Source organism: Pelodiscus sinensis, chromosome 7, assembly GCF_052426305.1.
Source record: "Pelodiscus sinensis isolate ZL-2025 chromosome 7, ASM5242630v1, whole genome shotgun sequence".
Classification (NCBI taxonomy): domain Eukaryota; kingdom Metazoa; phylum Chordata; order Testudines; family Trionychidae; genus Pelodiscus; species Pelodiscus sinensis.
In genome coordinates this window covers 77,299,398-77,315,513 of record NC_143058.1, presented here as the reverse complement: position 1 = coordinate 77,315,513, position 16,116 = coordinate 77,299,398, and the positions used below count along the sequence as shown (strand labels likewise).

At 45.5% G+C, this 16,116-nt stretch overlaps 1 protein-coding gene across 3 annotated transcripts in view; it reads left to right on the top strand.

Moving 5' to 3' along the window:
- MDH1B (malate dehydrogenase 1B) overlaps positions 1-16,116 on the top strand; it is a 29,561-nt gene that overhangs the window by 1,819 nt on the left and 11,626 nt on the right. The window contains exons 2-6 of one of the 3 annotated variants that reach the window (XM_075934363.2): positions 292-404; positions 5,898-6,032; positions 6,162-6,304; positions 10,256-10,758; positions 13,511-13,652. In XM_075934363.2, the coding sequence (XP_075790478.2) occupies positions 292-404; positions 5,898-6,032; positions 6,162-6,304; positions 10,256-10,758; positions 13,511-13,652 (1,036 nt within the window). Of the gene's footprint in view, positions 1-291; positions 405-5,897; positions 6,033-6,101; positions 6,305-10,255; positions 10,759-13,510; positions 13,653-16,116 lie in introns of those variants that run through there. The other 2 variants (XM_075934364.2, XM_014576509.4) reach the window with 2 other exon arrangements.

Here is a 16,116-nt window from a genome sequence, read left to right as displayed (position 1 = left end):
TGTTTAAATTATACAACTCTCAGCTTGGTTTCATTTGGATATTACCGTACATATTTTTTTCTGTGGTGGCACAGTAAGATTTTAAATGAGATAATGACAGTAGACTACATCTTTGTCATTACACTTGCTTTATGGGATCCCTGAGCCTACAGAAATCTGGCCCTGTAATGTCCCCTTTCTTCTTCCTTCTTTTAGATCAGAATGTCTTGTTTTTCTAAATGTGTATCTTATGAAGCTTTCATCAATCAGACTAATACATTCTTAGAATTATGCTAATTCCCCTATGTCCAGGAAAGGCAGACTGTCCATACTTTGCTAAGGCAGAACTTCTGGCTGACTATCTGCAGATTAATTTACCTAACTTCAAGATACACAAGATTACTCAGCATCCTGACAAGTGGAAGGTAAGTGTATTTAATTCATTTCATTAACAGATGCTCATGTGTTTCAGGTGGAGAATGGAAAATGCCTCTAATCTGTATTGTGCTTGATTGGTTTCACATATTAAGACCACTTCATGGCTCTAAAAACTACAGAAGTTCGATACACCAAATTACTATTGTAGAACAGGACTACTCAACTTTGGAAGCCCAGGGGCCCCAAATGACACTCACAACACATGCCACGGGCCACATCTTAAGTGTGGTTGCATATACATTTAAATATACATGTAAATAGCTTCTTTCACACTGACAGGCATGAATACAAAGCACTTCCCACAATGCCCCGGCGCTCCCCGCACCTCCTCCCTGGGGGCTGGAAACACTGACACCCTGTACCCATCTGTTCCAGCCAGCCCGTCCGCTTGTGTCTTTCAGTGCTCACCCCGCCTGGGAGATGCCTCGCCATTGTGGAGTGTGTTCCCAGTGGAGGCCATGTTCGAAAGATCCCATCCATGGGCCACATGTTGAGCCCTGGGTAAACCCAAACCACACCACAGGCTGCAAATAAACAGGTGGCCTGCAGGTCACGTGTTGAGCAGCCCTGTTGTAGACAGTCTGGGACATTCACAAATAATTTAAAATATGAAATAGTAAACAAAATACTATTTCTTTCAGTGTACAAGAAATTACGGTTTCTTTCAGTGTACTTAGCCTACTAGTCCTCTGATATGTGCGTATTTCAAATACTATTTCTTCTCAGCTATTATTTGCCAATATATGTAGAAGGAATTTTAGACTTTAACAGCTTTGTGTTACAATGCCTGAAAGTATTGAAACTAAAAGCCACATTCTCATTTACACTAAGTTCCCTTTATAACATGGTGGTGATGCAACGTACATCACCTTATACTAGTAGTTCTTAAACTTTTCGGTGGACTACTAGCCAACCATCCATGATGACAAAATGCCTTTTCTTATCTCTAAATACCTTAAATACTAAATTATTTCTATTAGGCTACTGGAGCATAAAAACTTAAATGTACGGCTATCATGGTTGGTCAGTGAAGACAAGTCGGGGGGGGGGGGGGGAAGCACCCAGCCCCGCTTCTTCCCTGCCCCTGGGAGGTGAGGTGGCGTGCCATGTGCCGTACTCCCCCCTTCCAACCACTGGGAGAGGAGGGGAGTGGGCGTGTGCTCACCATAGCCTCCCCAGTCACAGTGGAAGGTGCATCACGCCACACGTCCCAGCCTCTCTAGCCCCAGAGCGCTGGGGGAGGAAAGAGGGCATGCCACGTGGCCAGTACTGGCCTCCCCAACCTGGAGCACTGGGAGGGCAGGCACTGGGGGCAGTATCCCTCTGCCCCCCAGAACACCTACAGCAGGTGTTCTGGGGGCATAGTGTCTGTGGGGCTATGCCTGGTGGTTTGGGAAGGCAGCGCCTTCCCCTGCCTTACATAACTGATGCCCATGGCAGCTATAATGTAAGGGAGCGTATTTACCCAGTAAAAAAGGAAATATTATGAATCAAAATAATTAAAAATACCAAGCACTTTCACTTTGTCGTGTTAGCTTACCGAACTTCATTTTAAATGAAGTAAAATATTAATGTATGTCCAAAACAACATTGTCTTTGTTTGTGGCAGGCAGGTGGGGAGAGGAAGCAGGGACTACCAAGGTTCAGGGCTTCCCACAGGCCAGATTAACTCTTCTTGGATTTTGGGGTTAGTAGATTTTGTGATCCCCCTAAGCACTGGGTGGGGCCAAAAATGAGGAGTTCAGTGTGTGGACTGGTGCTGTTAGGGAGTGGGACAGGAATGAGGGTGCAGGCGGGGTCTTGGTGGGATCCATGAAGTTGATAGGAGTGCAGGGTCTGGGAATGAGGGTGCACTTATCTGCCCCACACCCCTTGCCACTCCCAGGCACCTACTCCCACTGCTCCTATTACCCATGATTCTGACCAATGGGAGCAACAGGGAAAGCCTCTAGGTGAGTGGTTTCCTTGCTGCCATTCCCCCAGCTGGGAGGAGGGGAAGCAGCAGCGTGTGGAGTTGCTTCCTCTCCCACAAGCTGGATCTGACCCATGAGTCCTGGGCCTGCCCTCTGCCCCCGTGGTGGAAAGCTGGTGCTGGTGCTCCTGCTCCAACCTCATGGAGGCTGCTAGCTGCAGGAGAGGGGGGATCAAGTAGGTTGAAAACCACTGCCTTACATTTACAGTACTATCTCACTGTTTTCTTGTGCTTACTTCTCTTTTGTTTCTTGATTTACCCCAAAGTGCTCACAGTCTGTCTTTGTACAGTGCCTCATATTATGGATTCCTGGTCCATACTTATAGTAATACAAATAATTACAGTAATATAGTAAGCATTGTATAATGTGTCATGAGTGAGTGTGCGATGGATAATATCAGAAATGTCCAGATGAAGGTAATTTTCTTTTTCTTGTGGCTGTAATATACTAGATTACATCCAGAGTAGTGTTCCCTCTAAGTTGTAGGTAGGGCAACACAGCTTCACAAGTGATTAATTAGCCCCTCCCAGTCAAGCAGCTTTATGCATGGAGCCCTGAACCTCTGACTGGGTGAGGCTGATTAATCACCTGTGAAGCTGTGCTGCCAAGCAGCTTACAGGGAACAATGATCCAGAGTTAATCAAGCTAATTAAGATTCAGTATCAAACCATTTGGATGGCTTATGAAATTGGTTTCTAATAATAATGTTTCAATTGAATTCAATTGGTATGCATCTAGCAGAGTGCAGTGTAGTAAGTGTGACGGGGTGTTGTCATAGAAGACCTCTTGGAGTTGCTTCCCAGTATGCTGATAAAGCCACTGACATTCACCTTCCTGCTCTTTGGGGCTCCTCATCAGCCTGTCTTGCTGGGCCAATCTCCTGGTCTCCCCCAGTCAAGACACAGAGCTGTGATAACTGCCCCTTACACCATCTCTTCCCCCAAAGAGCAATGCAAACACTGGATCACTTCAATTCTGAGAGGTGTCCAAGCATTGGAAACACCCTTGATGGCTTTCTTTTCCACATTTAAAACCATAAACCATTCCATGCCCCATATTTCTTACTTTACATACGAGAATGATACATACACCAGAATAAGGTATGCAGATCCAGCAGACTGTGACATTAAAATGTATAGGTTACATGAGGTATTTTGTCCAAAGCATCTTCGAATTATGCATATTTGTATACATAAGGCAATTTCATACAGCATAGGGCAGGAAGAACAGTCACAGTAAATAGTAGCTGTAGGTATATGAATGACAGTAGTGACAAAATAGCATTTGATAAGCTGCTGTACATTATGGAAGTATGATGAATGGGAGAGGTATTACCCTTTTTTGGACATCCTAGCCATTCAGTTTAAGTAAATTGTCTGTACGGGTTAATCTTAGAGAGGAAAGATCCTTGAGAGTCTCCAGGAAGTGTTGGCAGGGAGCCAAGAGAGCCAATTGAAAACAGAATGTGAGTCTTTGAATTGAAGCAGGACTCTCCTGCTGCAGTTTTTGTGTGAGCAGAGGGTTGCTGGGAGAGATGGATTGAGCCAGGAACAAGGCATGGCATTTCCAGCAATATCCATGCCTAGCGAAGGCCCAAACCTTAGAACAGCAGATATGTAAGTAGAACAGGGAATGTTTAGCCAGACGTGATCAGGTTATTTTCTTTATTTTGGGGCTAGTTGAACTCCTCTGTGCTGAGCTCATCTACCCCTTCTTATACTGCAGCTTTTAAACTGAACCCCAGGGAAGCAATTCTCTGTTTTTAACCTGCCTTATTTCACTAACATCTAGCAACCAAATACACTTTACCAAGAATGTCTTCTTTATTTTGTTAATAAAAAAGACATAATCTTTAAAGACTGTCCTAGAAGACATGAGATTCTGTGTGCACTTACCTGACACTGAAAGATCATCTATTAAAAAAATATAGTTTTTCAAGCCCTCCCCAGAGGAAAGGTTAAAAAGCGTACGTGCATCACAAGTGCGTCTTCCTGGGTTCTCAAACGGGTTTTTGCATTTGGCTGGGGGCAGTGTACCACCCAAAGTCAGGGAGTCTGTGACATTGGAGAGTTTAAACACACGCCTTTAGTGGCAGGGTATTTTAAAGTCTCTTGCAGGCCCCCACCTTCTGCACTTGAAGTGCCAGTGGGGGGAACAGCTTTGACAGGAAGCTTCAGTGAACAATTAGACAGCTCTTTCAGACCACCTGTAAACCAGTTTGCATAACCTATTTCAAACCAATTGAAACAATATTTAATAATAAACAAGGTTAAAACAAAGACAATTATTGAAAACAGTTGTCTCCTTCAAGTTCTACTCTGGGACATGAGTTAACGAAAAAGTAAATGTTTTAGATCTAATCTGTATTATCTAATTGCTGGTAGCCATTCCTGGAAAAGTAATTTCTTACCTGCAGCAGACAGACTAGGGGAAATTACTAGAAAAAAATCCCAGAACTATCTTACGAGGCAGACAAAGTTGTAAGAGAGGTTTTACTAATCACTTCTTAGATTTTGCTGAGTTCCTCAGTTAAGCATCATGCATGCCTATGATACTGAATAAGTATCACCTCTGCAGCTTACTCTGCATCTCAGTCTGAGTAGAAATTCTAAACTGATTCTTTTATAAAATGGTCTGACTGTTGATACTACATGGTGCTGCATTACTGCTAAACTATCTGAGAGAGACTTTTCACAATGATGTTGTTAAGGAGGTGGAAGTATGATATTTTGTTCTCATGCTAATTCAATCCTTGCACAACACATCACAACCATCTGGCTGGTAGCATTTTTTTCAAATGCTCACATTTGGGACACCTGTGAAATACCCCACATCTGTGCATTTAGATAAATATTGCAGGTTGGATCTTCTGGTCCAACACCCTTGGGACCTGACCAGTCCTGTACAAAGGGATTTACTGGACCAGGAGAGGCCCCCTGTCATTGACTCCCAGCCCCCTGCACCTCTCTACTGCTGGCTGCTTCCAGCCTATGCCTAGCCCCACTGCTCCCAGGCTGAGGCTCCAGACCTGGATCTACTGCTGCTGGGCTCCAACCCCAGCTCCTCGTGCTGCCAGCTCAGCTAGGGCTCCCCAGACCTGGAGTTCCCCACTGCGCCACTGGCTGTCTCCAGAGCCAAAACTCCCCACTACATCAGTAGACCTGATGCTCCTTGGTGGTTGGGGCCAGAGCTCCCTGCTGTGCTGCTAGCTGCCTCCAGGGCCAGAGCTCTCTGCTAGCCAGGGCAGTAGTTCCTCGCTATGCAACCAGACACTCCCCTCACACACCTGCTATGCGCCCCCCTGCTGCGCTCCTGGCATTGCCGCTAGACTTCCCTATTCCTGGGTTCTGTGGTCCAGCAACATCCATGGTTTACATCCAGAGAGTTCCAGTTTAGGGAGGTACAACTTGTACTGTTTTGCATTGGAGAGTATAAGCAGTAATATTTAAATATTGCCTTTCTGCACGTGAAAAAATATTAAAATTGTTTTGGGTGAATTGCCTGTAGCAGTGGCTTCATGATATCTGTGAAAAAAATGGATGGAAACACAAACGCTCACCGATTGTGTGGCGGGAATTATTGGACCGTGGAGGGAAGGGCCTGCTTCTGGGAGGATTTAACGATTTTATGGAGCATGCCCAGGTAAAAAGACTTTCAGTATTACTGATCCACATTTTGAATTCTTTTCTTATTCCTGTCTCCTTTTTTTAGATATTACATAACATTTTGGGGCTACTCTCTGATTGCTGAATGTCCTTTCTTCATTGTTAGCATTACTATGGCATCACCTCGGACATGCTGAGTGAGCAGATGCTGAGAATTGGGGCGGAGAATTTGAATACTCACATAGAAATTGAGAAAGAGGAGGAATATCTGAAAAGTCTTATCAACCCCTTGCAGGTTTGGATAAGTAGGTGAGAAAGCAAAAGCATTGCAATATTTCATTCAGCTTTAGAATTATGCATTTCTTCTCATATAATACAATCTTCCTGCCGCTGATTAAATGAATATGGGGCTTGCACATATCCATTTTAACACTGTTTACATTTATTTAGGTAAATACAAGTAATTTATCTTTTTTGTAAATTATTTTTTCTTTTCAAATCTTAACACATTATAACACCAACTTCTGATGTTCATTTTAATTAAAACTTACTCTTTTTATAAAACATTGTTCACAGCTTAGCAATTTACTAAAAATACTATAAAGTACTAAACTGTTCCAACATTTGCTCATTTGTTTACTTAGAATAGGTTGTAATTCAATAGATATTCCAGAATGTATTTTTTGTTTGCAGATATCAAAACAAAAAGCAAATAAAAAAAACCCACAACCTAAAAACCCAATCCCTCACCCACTCTTCCTCCAAAGACCCCTCAAAAAACCTTGTAAGGTGATATGAATTTACAAGGATACTGTTGGGCCAAATTTAAACCCCTAAATGAACTTTGGGAAAGGAATATTTTTACATTATCAGAACCCAATAGAAATATTTTGGTGACAAGTTTTAAAGTAATTGAATTTTTACATAAATAAATAGTCTAGCTCAGGGGTCGGCAACTTTTTCAAACCAAAGAACCAAACTACATCAAAATTCAGAACAAATAGTCAACAGAGCAGTATAAGACTGAAAATATACAACTTAATATTATTGATAATTGAAATAATGATTAATAATAGCATATATGAAACATTGTACTCACAGACTTTATTTAATGGGACTTCAGCTACTGCTGGGGGTGCAGTTTGTGGATGTGGGGGTGCAGGAGTTAGGGTGAGGGTATATGAGGGGCTCAGGGCAGGGAGATGGGGTACAGGAGGCAGGTCAGGGTGCTGGGGGTGGGAAATAGAGTATGTGCGGGGAGGCGGGTCCTGGAGTTGGATTACCTCACCTGGTTGGGGCTGGGCTGCTGCACCTGGGCACTAGTGGCTAGACAAGGGGCTGAGCCAGGATCACCGCTGCCGGATCATGGCCTCCCCTCCTACCCATGCTGCAGCAGGAGGGAGGCCACCACCAGCCCTTTCTGAGGCTGGATGGGGGCTGGACCACAGGATCAGGACTCTGGGGGCCAGATGGGGGACAGGTTTAATTTTAAATAAAATAAAATATTATGTTCAACACAAAAGGTTCTAGTATTGTCTTTATTTGTAGCAGGAGTGGGGAATATTTTTGGGTCAGGATCCACTGACCCAAGAAAAATCAGTTGGGGACCACACAAGTGCGAAGCAAAAAAACCAAAAACCTCACCCCTCCAGAAACCCCCAGCTCTCATTGATGTGTCCCCCAACTGAAACACCTCACTTCCCTGGTGCTCCATGGGGAATGGGGACAGGGAAGACTGAGGTTCAAGGCCTCAGTCTCTTAACTCTTAACCGTTAACTCTTCTGGGGTTCCAGGGTTAGTGGATTTTGTGGGCTTCCCTAGGCTCTGGGATGGGGCCAAAAATGAGGGGTTTGGAGTGCGGGACAGGGCTGCCAGTGAGTGGGATAGAGATGGGGGTGAAAGATCTGGGTGGGAGGTGGGTGCAGGACGGGTTGGGGGGCAAGGTCTGGATGGGAAGTAGGGGGTGCAGGAGTAGGCTGGGAGTAGGGTGTCTGGCTGAGGGAAGGGGGCAGGAGCAAGAAAGGGGGCAGGAGCAGGCTGGTGGTAGGGTGTGTGACAAGTGGGAGGATGCAGGAGCAGGTTGGGAGTAGGGTGTGGGACCAGGGGGTAAGGTGCAGAAGCACGCTGGGGTTAGTGTGTCTGGCCAGGGGGGAGATGCAAGAGCAAGGGAGAGTGCAGGAACAGGGTGGCAGTGCAGGGTCTCGGTGTAGGGGTTGTGTGTGTGGGGGGGGGGGGAGATGTCGGCAAGGTAGTGAGGGGATAGGAGTGTAGGGTCTCGGTGGAGGGGGTATTAGTGAGAGGGTTGGGGTTCAGAGACTCGGCTTAGGGTGTATGAATGAATGGGTTGGGGATGTGTGGGGTCTCAATTTGCGGCGGGGGGAGGAAACTTACTTGCTTTCCGGCCAATGAGAGCAGCGAGGAAAACTGCCAGGAAGCTCATCCGTATACTGCTGTTCTCCCAGGATGGGGAAGGGAAATGGCAGCATGCAGAGATGCTTCTGGCTCCACTTCTTCCCCGCAAGCCGAATCCAGTGGAGAGCCTCAGGGCTTTCTGCACCTCCCCCCAGGAAGCCAGTGCTGGCATTCCAATTTTGCGGGCTGGGAGGGAGGCCTGCGAGGCGGGAGCACCAGCGGAGGCTCCGTGCTGTGGGGGGAAGGAAGGCGGGGAGCTTCAAAAGAGCTATATTTGGCTGCCTACTGTGCCATATTTGGCTTAGGAGCCAACGGTTGCCAACCCCTGGTGTAGCTTTATGCTAATGCTGAAATAGTGAAAATGAAATTGACCAGAAACCATATAGGAACTGATTATTTCCATTGTACACCAGGGATTGGCAATAATTTGATAGAGGGCCACTCCAAGAAACTGGAAAATGGTCAAGGGACACACTCTTACATGATATTAATGGAGGAAGTGTGGAGTCTGGGATGGAGTCTGGGTGCAAAAGGAAACGTGATAAGGGATTGGGGTGCAGGAGAGAATGTGGGGTCTGGGAGGGAACTTGGTTGAAAGAAGCAGTTGTGATCTGAGGCAAGGGTCTAGGGTGCAGACTGTGACCTTGGGCAGGGGACTGGGATGCTGGAGGGGGTGCAGGACTTTGGGTTGTATCTTTGGGCAGGGAACTGGGGTACAGGAAGGGGGCAGAGGATTTGGGTTGTGACCTAGAACAGGAGGGAGTTATGACCTGGGGCAGGAGATTAGGGTTCAGGATTTGGGAGGAGATATGGGTGCAGGAGAGGGGGAAAGGGTTTGGGTATTGTGGTGTTCCACCCCTTCACTGGCTGAAGAGGCCATGTGATTTTTTAATAGCTGTGAGCCTAAGGGAAGGGGGGGAGGGTGCATCACAAGCTGCCTGTTGACAACAGGCAGCTCCCATTGGTGAAAAACCAGCCAATGGGATTGTGTTGGAGGCAGGAGCAGTGCATTAATCCTCTCCCTCCTCCCCTGGGTTCACAGCTGTTCACACAGAGCCCCACCATAGCCGCTTTTCTCAGCAGTGTGTGGTGGGCAGACTGGGAGCCTGCCTGAGCATCCCCACTGTATCCACGGTCTGGATTCAGTGGCTCGGTGGGCCGAATCCAGCCCGTGGGCCGTGTTTTGCCCCAGCCTGCCGTACATAAATAATGGAAATGCAAAAAGAAAACAAGCAGCATACAAGAGTAAGTAGACAAAAGTGCAAGAATTTATTAATTTGGTGGACTTTTAAAATGTGGTATTTAACCTTCCAGCATAACTTTAGTGAAGGGAAGCCTGCTTTGTATTTATTTTTAACATGTTGATATAAAAGCTAGACTGAAATGATGTAAGGCAGTGTTTCCCAATTTTATTTGGCCACAGAACCCTTTTAAACTTGAAAGAATTTTGTGGAACCCCTAATAACAGTCTAATATATGGAGCTGAAAAACTCCTCCACAAATAAGTAAGGATAATAAAAAACAAATGCTAAACAAGTTCATGAGATCAACATTTAGTTTAATTGCCCATATTTAAAAACAGAAATCACATCATATTAATTATTAATTTTTTAAATCATAAAATGTTATTGTAAAGGAATTTTCTCACGGAACCCTTACTTTCACTTCACGGAACCCCGGGGTTTCGCGGAACGCCATTTGGGAAACATTGATCTGAGGTAATGGATCATGTAAATAGTTGTGAACTACATGACTAAGTTCTGTCATCCATTTTTATAATGCATTTTATAGAACAAACAGCAGCATTTACTAGTTAAAAAATGTTCTGTATCTAAAATTTCTCATTAGTGCGTCAGCTCCTGCCTGCTACAACCTGATTCCATTATTGGCTAGTGGAGAAGTGTTTGGGATGGCCACAGAGATCAGCATCCATCTGCTGGACAGTAACCACTACAAGGAAATTCTGCAGGGTATTGTAATGGAGGCTCAGGACTTAGCATTCCCCCTCCTTCGCAGTGTCTCAGTGCACACTGAATTAGATGATGCCTTTCTTCAGGCTGATGTTGTCATTTTGCTTGATGATATCCTCTTACAACATGAGATCCCGTCACTTGAGGACTGTATCAGACAGGTCACTGAACAATGTAAAGTGTATGGTTCCCTGATGGACAAGAATGCCAACAGCACAGTCAAAGTTATTGTGTCAGGAAAAACTTTTGTGAATCTTAGGGCATTAATGATTATGACATTTGCCCTGTCCATTGACCCCCAGAATATTATCGCCATGGCAATGTTCTTGGAAAGTGCAGCAAAAGCCATGCTGGCCAGGAAACTGAATATGCATTCAGCAGGTGGGTAATTTGTATTTGTTCTCTTCAATATCAGTTACAATCTGGGAACTTCAATGATCAGAATTATGCATCTGAGCATAGAGCATAGATTTTTAGAGCAGTTGGGATATATGTAAAAATAAGTACACCCATTACAGCTGCAAATATGGAATTCGGAATAAGACAAATTCAGATAGTTAAAAGTACAATGGGTGCACACACACATTTTGTATGGGTGCAATCAGTGCCTTTCTTTGAAGTTAATATGTTAAATATTGTACTGTTTCACGAGGCATACCGGAGTGGTCGACAAAGCCTTCCTTTGTTGACCGTGCCGTGTCTAGACTGCCGCACTGTGCTGGATCAGCTGATTGTCGGCACAGCACGGCGGCCATTTTTATTTTAATGAAGCGGGGATTATTTAAATCCCCGCTTCTTTGACTATGCCGAATAAACTATTTTACATGGCTCCGTCGACGGAGCCATGTAGTCTAGACAGAGGCTATATTTTAGCACGAGGTAAGTCTGCTAATTTAATAATCTTTTACAAGTCACTATTAAGAATTTATCTCTAAGGCTTTATTTTTTTCATGTTTTCAGTTTGTTTTTATTTGTTACCTGGTAACTTAAATTAGTACTATGATATACACTAATGCAATGGTTCTCAAACTCTTCTCCCAAACACTTGAAAATTGCTGATGGTTTTGGTGGGCCACTTAATGATCTTTCCAAATGTTGCTTGTACTGTTAGCTAACTATTGTAAAATGCTTTGAATAAAAGCATTATATATAGAATCATAGAATAGTAGAACTTGAAAGGACCTTGACAGGTCATCAAGTCCAGTCCCCTGCCCTCATGGCAGGACCAAAAAAATCTTAACTTTTTTTTGTTCTACAAATAAAACCACACAACTCATATTTTAATATATAATGCGATGGATGTGCCTATTTTTGTGAGCAAGGTTTACGGAAATTAGGTATAATATTTGTCAGCTTTAGCCTTTGTACGCCACCCCAGCAGCCACCAAGCTGGGCTGGAACAAATGGGAAGGGGGGCTTTCTCTATCTCTCCCTCCTTTCCCACCTAGTCCTGTCAGCCAGGCTATGTCTATACTACAAGGTTTTTGCAAACAGCCGTTTTTGTGCAAAAACCCGTGGAGCGTCCACACTTCAAGCGCATTTTTGCTCAAGTAAATCTACAGTCAATTGACAGAACAGAGGGCTTTTTGCGGTATAGGTATACTGCCTTCTACGAGGCATAACTCCTTTTTGCACAAGAGTTCTTGTGCAAAAAGGTGTGTGTGGATGCTCAACGTGTTTCTTGCGCAAAAAGAGCCTCTCACAAAAAGCACAGGGTGCTCTGATGGCCATTCACAGAATGGCCATCAGAACTTTCTTGCGCAAGAGTGTCCATGTAATGTGGACACTCTCTTGCGATGCACTTTTGAGGTGTGGACGCCTCAAAAGATCTGTTCCGCAAAAAGCTTCTTGGCAAAAACCTTGCACAAAGCCCTAGTGAGCTGGGGCTGAAAAGGAGGAGGCATCTTCCTGCACCAGCAGCCTCTAAGCAGCAGTTGGCAAGAAATGGTGTCTTTTCCCCTCCATCACAGGAGCCAGTGAGCTGAGGCTGGGTAAGTGGGGTATCTTTTCCCAGCAGCCATAGGCCTGGAGCTGTGGAAAGTCATCACTTTCTCTGGCAACTGCAGCCCTGCATATTCCAAATTCTCCCCCCTCCCTCTTCTCACCCCACTTCCCTCACCTACTTCCTATTTTCCCCCTTACCTCATGCCCCCTCCCACCTGCCCCCCATTCTCCCCAAGACCACCACTTCGCTTTATATGTATGTCTTCTCCCCGGTCCTGGCACTTAATTAGTGGAGCCACATCTACACAGCCCCACTAATTAGGTGGGCGGCCCTTCATTCATTCTCTCATGTGCCACCATCCAAGTGCACATTAGAGCAGGGGTTGGCAATCTATGGCTTGCAAGTCAAATATGGCTTACTAGGGATCCAGATGTGGCTCTTCTGGAGCCCCAACTCAAGTCCCCCAGCTCCCACTATAGCAGGGAGCCAGTGTTGGTGCTACAATCTCATGGTTGCCCACAAGATTGGCACGTCATCTCTGGCTTCCTGCAGGGTGGAGGGGAAGTCCTGAGCCTCCGCACTTGATCTGGCCTGCAGGGAACAAGTTCTATCATTTTTGGCTCCGTGCACTGCCCTTTTCCTTCCCCTGGCCTGTGGGGAACAAGTGGCCAAAAATGTCTCCATGCATGCTGCCATTTTCCTTCCCCCTGGACACACTTCCTGGAAGCTTTCTTCTGGCGAATGGGAGCAGTAGGAGGCCATATTACACGGTGCCTGCGATGCAGCGCAAAATCACGCAAGTGCTTCCCACCCCCTTCTGCTCAGACTCTACATCCCCACCCCGTCACTCAGCCCCCAACCAGACATCCTGCCCCCTGCCTGCTTGAGCTCCCTCCCTCCTGGTCAGACACCTGCCCTTGGCCACTCCTACCCCAACACCCTGCCCCCAGCCCACTCCTGCCCCATGGTAATAACCCTGCCCCTTGGCCAGACAGCCTGCCCCCCGCCCACTTCTGACTCTGGCCAGACAGCCTACCCTCATCCCACTCCTGCCACCTGTCCAGACAGCTTGCCCCAGCCCACTCCTGCCTCCTTCCCCCAGCCAGACACCCTGCTCCCAGCCTGCTTCTGCATTTAAACACAATATCTTTTTGTTCGCTAATCTTTATATATTCTCCTTTGTTACAGGAATCAAAGATGTGATTATTTGGGGTAATATCAGTGGCAGGAGCTATATTGATCTGTCTAAAGCAAAAGTTTACAGATATGACAGTGCTATCTGGGGTCCACCTAGCTTTTCACGTCATTTGCTGGACATGATCTATGATGGGTAAAGTACAGATTTATTTTTCATTTTGATCTTTTAAATGTTATCAATTTTTAAAATCCATATCATCCTGCTGCCACTCGCATATGCATGGTCATTGTTATATTTAAAGATTATACTTCCAACATAATACTAATGGGACAAAATTCAGCTTGAGATAATTTTTTCCCCAAAATGAGTTAAAATAGTTTTAAAGAAAGAAAATTGATCATATAAACATTTTTCTTCCACTTTATTATGTAAAGGACTAGAGAAACAAGGAAAAGTCACTATGGGCCAGGTTTTTCACAAGTATTCAGGAACCTAAAGAAGCACATAGGCATTTTTGATAATCCTGCTAGGTGCCCAATTGAACTAGATCTACAAAAGTGCTTTGTCACCTAAGTCCCATTTTAGGAACCACTGTAATCCACAGAATCCTGCTCAGATGCTGCCCCACACTGTAGACACCTAACCTCACTCTGAATATGTTTTTGCAGGTAACATTCCAAAAACACCTAGAGTATGGACACTGTTGCCTCACTTTAGATATCCATGTGTTGACCTTCCACTTAAGCCCCAATATGCTCCACAAACTGGGAGAAGATAGGTATTCCACCTAACTTGCATGTGGGGCCTTACTCAGAGGCTGCTCAATTCCACACAAGACAGCAGGGATAGAGAGGGAAGGACTTCCCTTTAACTCAGTGGCTAGAGTCTTCACTTGGAATGCAAGAAGGGATTTGAGCATGGATCTGCTACCTTGCAAGCAAGTGCTCACACCACTGGGCTACAGGATATTCTGACATGGGGATTCCTCAATTTCTCCTGTTGAAATAACTTAATTAAAGTTGAACAATTGATTGTTAAATGGGCTAGGGACAAAAACTAACTGTACAGCCCAATGATAAGGACACTCATCTGGTTAATAGCAAATTCCTGTTCAATTCCCTTCTCAGTGGGGACTTGAACTAGTGGTCTCCAGGTAAGTGGGCTAACCACTGGACTAGAAGTTATAAGCGAACCTTTGCTGCTTGCTAGTTTGTGTAGAGTGAGACCAGGGCTGTACTACAGAGGAAGATCAGTTAAGGTAGGCATTTCTAGCTATGTAAACAACATAGGTAAGTTGACATACCTTAAGCTGAACTTTGGCGCCATTCCCACAGTGGAAGGTCAATGGGAAAAATGACTCTCATTGAGGTGTGGGGAGGAGGTTCGGAGAGCAGGCTTTGGCCAAGTGGCACTTTCCTCAGGTGGCAGCGGTTTAACAGGGCTAAGGCAGGCCTCCTGCCTGCCTTGGCTCTATGCTGCTCCCAGTAGCAGCTGTCAGTCTGGACCCTAGGGCTATGTCTACACTGGCAGCTTCTTGCGCAAGAACTCTTTTGCGGAAGAGTTCTTGGGCAAAAACTCTTCCAGAAGAGAGCGTCTACACTGGCATGTGCCTTTGCGCAAGAGCATCCATGCCAGTGTAGACGCTCTCTTGCACAAGAAAGCTCTGATGGCCATTTTAGCCATCGGGCTTTCTTGCGCAAGAAATTCATGTTGCCTGTCTACACTGGCCTCTTGCACAAGAACAGTTGCACAAGAGGGCTTATTCCTGAGCGGGAGCATCATAGTTCTTGCGCAAGAAGCACTGATTTTATACAGTAGAACGTCAGTTCACTTGCGCAAGAACACACGGCCAGTATAGACAGGCAGCAAGTTTTTGCGCAAGAGCAGCCGTAAAACTGTGTGCTGCCTCCATCCTCAGACACTACCCCCGCAGGATCCAGTGACTGCAGATTCTGGCCAATGAGGGCTGTAGAGCTGGTGATGGGGGGCAGATGCAGCACATGGAGCTTCCCTGATCTGCCTCTCTGCCTAGGGGCTGCAGGATGTGCTGGCAAACTGGTGGTTGCGGCTCCAGCCCCACAAAGATGTGCCAAGGCTCAGGGCTTCTGGCATGCAGCGCAGAGACTTGCCACAGGCTGGTTGAAATAAAAAGCAGACCAGACCTGGTCTGCATGTTCCCCAATCCTGCTTTACCACACCTTACATTCCAGACTTGTTTGTTGTCTTGTCCATTGTAAAAGGTTACCTGGATGTTGCACTTTATCTCAGTTGGTACGAACATTGTTTTCAGACTGTTAATCCATTTAAATTCCTAATTTTGTCTGCCAATAAATGAGACCTCACCTCTCTCCACTCACTTATGTCAAGCCAGGCCTATGGTGCTAAGATGCCTATATCCTGTTACTTGTCTATATCTTCATGTGCCTAACTCCCTTTGAAAACATGGCTCTGAGATCTTGATTAACTTGACAGCAGTAGTCCAACAGTCTATGCTCTTAGGGGATCATGCAGTTACAAGGAAGCAGCTGAGAAGTTATGATTAGCTGCAGATTCCGAACAATCCCTGGGTTATCTCCACTAGCAGGTTATGGAGTCCCCATTAGTCTAAATTCTGGAAAAAGGTATTTGAATAAATGACTTGTACCTGCAACACTCT